Raw genomic sequence first — 5958 nt, 5'->3', positions numbered from 1 at the left:
TGGCACCACTGATATGGAAACATACTGTAGGTATTTCAGAAAACTGTCAGGATTTAGAAGATTTTTTTTTATTTCGACGTCTGGCCTAAATGGGTTAAGTACACTTTTGGGGTATTTTCAGTACTTTTACTTGTACATTTAGGAGGCAAATATTGTACTTTTACTCCACTACATTTATTTGACAACTTTAGTTAATAGTAGTTACATTGTTTTATTATTATAAAACAATAACCACTTCAGCATTTTGGCCATTTGAAAATAGCCGATCTACAAGCTCATATGTGTCACTATGCAACGCATTGTGAGCTTGTAGATCGGCTATTTTCGAAAGATTTTTATAGATTTGAAAACTTGAAATAGGACATTCTGCACAATGAGCACTTTTACTTTTTGACTTGTTAGTGCATTTCGATGCCAATCGAATTTTGTAATTACATTTTGAATTGTGGATTTGTACTTGTAACGGAGTAGTTCTACAGTACATTGCAGTATTGATACTTTTACTTAAGTAAGAAAAACAATGGAGCACTTTTCCCACCACTGGCAATAGGTACCTTCCCTTCCTCTGCACCGGGCGCCATGGTGACTGCCTCCTCCCCTGCACCCTTCAGAGTCCCCCACTCCCTTATCCCCTCCACCTCTCGCTGGGGCAGCTTCTCTTTGACCTTGACCCAGAGGAGGACCCCTGCGACCGCCAACACAGAGCCCAGGCAGGACAGACCAAGTCCGGTAGCGACGCTGACATGCAGCCCCCTGTTGAAGCCGATGGCCCGTCTGTCCACGAAGAGCAGGTCACCGTCGCCAAAGGATTCGATCCTCCGGGGAGTGGAGTAACCAACCGACAGGCTGGCAATGCCTGCAGTCAGGATCAGGAGACCCAAGGCCAGAGACACCTGGACCAGAGAGGAGGGGTATGACCAATGAAATACTACTACTACTGCTACTACCGTGTTTTCATCACCTGGTGTTAACAGTAGAAGTACGTTTTCATCTCCTGGTCTAAACCAAGGTTATATGAAATGGAGGTAAGGTCACCAACGTCATTTTCGCTATCACGCAATTCACGGCAGATTCGTTGCAAAAAGGGAGCCAAACTGCACCCGGAAGTCCGGCAGAATGCACTGGAGTCAATGAGTGCTCATGAACAAACACCATTTCTGAATGACAGATCTTTTGTAAGGTAATCGCTTCTGGAAAATAACAGAAGACATATAACAAATTATTGTCTGCTGTGTTGCTTTTCGATGTGTACACTGTAATTTTATAGAGGTATCTAAAGAGCAAAAAGTACGTTTCTGAACGTGACAAGTATCGCGAGACTGGCCACCATTTCCTGTCTGGCAGCCAAATCTCAGAGATACCCCCGGATACCCCCGGAACAGAAACGATACCTGCTGCTGTTTAAATCCTCAAATAAAATGATGTACTGTGCACATCAAAAAGCAACTGATTAGAAAACAAACTGTGATATGTCTTCTTTTATATGCCTGAACCGATTATATGACGCAGGTCTCAATGGTTCATAAATAATGTTTGTTATGAGCTGGTCCAGCTTGCTCCATTCACTGCTTTGTATTTATGTAACTTCTGGTGCGAGATTTGGCTCCCATGAAAGTGTCATGGTCACGTGACCATGACACGTCCTTCTCTAAGCTTCCTTGGTCTAAACTGGACACCAAAATGTGGTGCTACCGCTCCGTGTTATCCCCCAGCTGTGCGGGGTTTACAAAAAACGCCCCCTGCAGTTCCAGATTTGGCCAGTAGAGGGGCTTGGTCTAAACAGTAAAGCGTTTCATTTCCTGGTCTAAACAGTGACATGTTTTCATCTCCTGGTCAAACAGTGACATGTTTTCATCTCCTGGGTCAAAAAGATCCCTGGCTAATAAGACAAATATGCCTTAAAACATTATACTTGCCCTCTATAACTAAAACATTTAAATAAAAGCACCTTAAATATTTTATTTATTTCATAAATAGAGAATCTTTCACTCAATAGGGACTGCTCCTGTCGCAAGATGATGATGTCATATGTCCATGTGTGGTCCAGCCCTATGGAATTGTGGAATGCACGTGCTAATAACAAGCTAATAACTTTGATGCTCATATTAACTTTAGAAAGTATTAAGTTGTTTTTTATTAGCATATGCATTCCATAATTCCATAGGGCTAGACCATACATAGGCATATGACATCATCAACTTGCGACAGGAGCAGTCCCTATTGAGTGAAAGATTCGCAATTTATGAAAGAAATAAAATATTGAAGGTGTTTTTATTTTGTAAAAGGGCAAGTATAATGTTTTAAGGCATATTTGTCTCATTAGCCAGGGATCCTTTTAACAGTAAAGTGTTTTAATTTTCTTGGAGTAAACAGTAAAGTGTGTCGTACGTTATGTGGCATGTTCCAGATCCCTGAGCTCCAGCAGTGGGGTGATCTCTGGGTCTGATCCTCTGGGTCTCTGTCCGACACGGAGGACGAGCATTCCTCATAGAAGTATTGCAGATTTGAGCGGACACCAAACTGAAGACAACTGGAGCCTGGCGTCTGTAAGGAAATGACAAGCACAATGAAACAACTGTCTGGTTTACATTCTGCAATACAGGGAATGGCAGTACGTAGACCAGTGGTTCTCAGAGTAGAGCCCAGGGATCCCCAGGGTTCCTTGAGGGGGTTTCATGTGGTATCTTATACAGGTGTGTAGCTCTCAGAGTTATGGAGCTCTTGGAGTTAGAACGTTTGAGAACCACGGCAGCAGATTTCAGGTCTTGTGGGTTGAACATCCACAACAGGAGAGTTGAATTGTGGGGGGAAATAAATAAATAACACAAAACAGCAAACTGCAAAATCGGACTAAATGAGAGCATTCCAGAGCCCGGCCTCTTTTTAGTCTGTTTTAAAAGAACTTTTTTAGTTCTGCTGATGGGACATGATGATTTTATTTGATTTAGCCGTTCAAATATGACATGCCTGCACAACGCTGGCTGTGGGATAACGGAGATGCATGCATTTCTGTATTGTGTTTGTCGGGAAAGCAAAACAAGGAAATGTGATACTATCTCACACTGTCTTGACATTTTACTGTGGGCTACAATTTGATCTGAAAATGATCCTAGAATTGTGTGTCTTAACCCATTCAGGCCTGATGTCGAAATTAAAAACAAAAAAATCTAAATCATGACAATTTTCTGAAAGATGAGGCACATTTTAACGATTTTTTAAAAATAGCAGACCTACAAGTCGAGTGGCACGCTATGAGCTTGTAGATCTGCTATTTTTCAATAGCTAAATTATAACATAATGTATGTAACCACCAAACAACCGCAACCGCGCCACCTCCTGAGCCCCGGCCACCCACTGCCAACATCAAGAGAAACAAGGTTATCAGCACACGGCTCCAAATGGAAAAGCACGCTCACCTCACTTCCAGAGGATTCTCCTCCTGAGCCGCAGCCCACCACACAGGCCTCAGAGCACGCCGCCATCTCAGCTCACACGCCTGGTACACCTATATAAACACACACACATCACAATACAAGTTCAAGTTATTGTCCTTCAGAACTTTACATCAGACATGCACAACAGAATACAAGTACTTTGCAATGGCTCCGTTAAAAACACCACAATTCATGACCTCAACCAACTCACTTTTATAAACACAAAGAAATTAGCCAAAATATTCAAATTGACTTGAAGTATTGCACGTTTATATCCCTATTCAATCCCTCGGGATCAGAGTCAGACAGACTATAGTAGTGCATGGTTCTCAACTTTTTCTGGATCACGGCCCACTAGAAAATATCCAAAGCGTTCGCAGAAGGAGCAGTTCACCCAAACCCCATGAAGCCTTGAATTCATGGACATTTTTTTTGCATTCCTAAGCCAATAATTCGATGCCCGGGTGGCTGCTCAGTAGGAGACTCAACTGAGTACTCATGAGTCTCCTACCGGAGACTTCGCTGGTCATCAAATTATTGGCTTAGGAATGCGACAAAAACTAACGAAAATCCCCATGAATTCAAGGCTTCATATAGGGTTTTGATTCATCCTTCATTAGTCAGAAATGTAAACAGCAGGGACACAGATGGCCTAGCGATTAAGGTGCAACCACATATAGGCTCCAATGCAGCCGACAGCATGTCAAAGGTTCGATTCCTGAGCACGGTGGCCTTTGCTGCGCGTCACTCCCTGTCTCTCTCCCTGGTTCCTGTCACTCTCCACTACTACTATATCCAAATAAAGACAGAAAAGGCCAAAATGTATCTTAAAAAAGAAACAAAATGTAAACACCACAAGGTATAGTCAGACATTTAGGCTAAAAAGATAACAGGGTGTGTACCGTACCGGTAATTGGAAGAAAATACGTAATTTTTGGGATGAACTTTAATGGCTGCTCTGTGACAGTCATTCATATAATATGATACTGTACGTGTGAGGAATGATGCCGGCTGTCCCTGATGGTTGATGATGCACAGCTTGTGAGAAAAGCAGGGTGGATTTGTTCTGAGGTGATGTCACCGGCGCTGCTGCCCACGGATGAGTCACACACTGTACTGTGCACATGACGTCGTGTACTGTATGAGCACGCAAACCACACGCGCATGAAAGAAGCAGCGCATGTACTTAGATGTTTGCATACTGTACACACATGCACATTATGTCCTGGCTAATGCACGCGCACACGCACACAGTTTCCAAATAGAATAATACTCATCTTTTACTTTCTCTAATAACAGCCTAAAACATGAACCGTGGTTGAAAAAAGTTGTTCTTTAGCCTTTATGTTTACAGTCACATTTGTATCCATAATCCACACCACAACTTTAATGTAAATATATAGCCTATAGCCTATATTTCACACGTAATGCTTCTCTAGCCATTACTGAAAATTAGCCTAATTGATACACTGTACCTACCTCATTGACGAAATTAAACCTTTAGGGGTTCTGTTCTGTTCTCATTTGGATTACGTAAATTAAGTTAAACTAAATTAGTTCATAACAAAGGCATATCCTTTCTCGCACTGGCACAGCACAGCTATCACCATTGGAGCTATTTCTAGAAAAGTATTAGCATTTTTATTTGAGGGAATGAATGTCGCTGTCCATGGTTCCAAGAAGAGTGTCAGAGCAACTTGTTAACTTGCAGCAGTTTCATAAGCTTCTGAGGCTATAGTCGCTTAACTCGCTTCCCAACTAATCAACAAGCTACACATAAGCGAGCGTGCAAACCAGCTGGACCCCCTGTCTGTCGTTCTGCAACAGACACGCACACGTGCATTTCTGACCCACTTTTCTTTCTATCGCACTTCATCGGAGGATAATATTTCCACAACTCAGAGACAGAGAGTGCACTGCTGACTCAAAAACGGAGCCTAATAGCTAAACGTGGAAGAACAATGGACTTATTTACTTACCCCTGCCTTGAGCGCTCAGTTCCCTGCTTCTTCTATCATCATCATTCACATCCAGCGGGCGAATCTCCATCTAAAAGCTCGCGTCACCTGCTGCAGGCTTCCCGCATGCAGTGCATGCAAGCATGGCACTGGTTTCTTCTAATTACTGTGGTGCTCTGCCTCTGCTCTGATCCGGTCTAAAACCCGCCCACTGTTAGCACACGTATCCGGTAATTTTCCGCACACACTTTGTGGCCCAATAATTCCAATCTCCTCCCTCAAGCCCTGAGCCCTGCAGCTGTACTGTAAGTGCTTGAGGGTGAGAGGCTGCAAGGGCTCCAAATTGTTGTGAAAGGAATGGAACAGCACTTTGGAACTAAGATGAGTCCGCCACCGCCAATCATGACACTTTGCATCACTTTAAAAAGAAAAAAAAACTGTCCTTATGTCCAGTGCTTTAAACATATCAACAAAAAGGTGTAGGCTGAAGCCGAGGCTTTATTATGCCTATACCCTAGTTGAAGAGTAACTTTCTTAATTACAAAACAAAACCACGTAGAGCTTAG

The 5958-nt window shown here is 42.8% G+C and overlaps 1 protein-coding gene across 1 annotated transcript; it reads right to left on the bottom strand.

The window, feature by feature from the left end:
- Positions 1-400: 400 nt before the first annotated feature.
- Positions 401-5443, bottom strand: nrsn1l (neurensin 1-like). Its single transcript, XM_079522470.1, has 4 exons — positions 5414-5443; positions 3417-3505; positions 2389-2544; positions 401-893 (listed from the first exon to the last, which is right to left on the bottom strand). Exons 2-4 carry the CDS (start codon positions 3480-3482, stop codon positions 501-503), a joined length of 615 nt encoding a protein of 204 aa, XP_079378596.1. The 5' UTR covers positions 3483-3505; positions 5414-5443; the 3' UTR covers positions 401-500.
- Positions 5444-5958: the final 515 nt, after the last annotated feature.

The sequence above is a fragment of the Electrona antarctica genome (assembly GCF_951216825.1).
Source record: "Electrona antarctica genome assembly, chromosome: 15".
Classification (NCBI taxonomy): domain Eukaryota; kingdom Metazoa; phylum Chordata; class Actinopteri; order Myctophiformes; family Myctophidae; genus Electrona; species Electrona antarctica.
The sequence above is the reverse complement of the archived record's forward strand: the minus strand, read 5'-3'. Positions and strand labels throughout refer to the sequence as shown.

What these genes read in the sequence shown, in the direction of transcription:
- nrsn1l (XM_079522470.1), bottom strand. Translation starts at nt 3,482, where the DNA reads ATGGCGGCGTGCTCTGAGGCCTGTGTGGTGGGCTGCGGCTCAGGAGGA. An exon ending in GAGAATCCTCTGGAAGTGAG is followed by an intron (nt 2,545 to 3,416) that starts GTGAGCGTGCTT and finishes ATTTCCTTACAG; the next exon opens with ACGCCAGGCTCCAGTTGTCT. An exon ending in TCTGGAACATGCCACATAAC is followed by an intron (nt 894 to 2,388) that starts GTACGACACACT and finishes TCTCTGGTCCAG; the next exon opens with GTGTCTCTGGCCTTGGGTCT.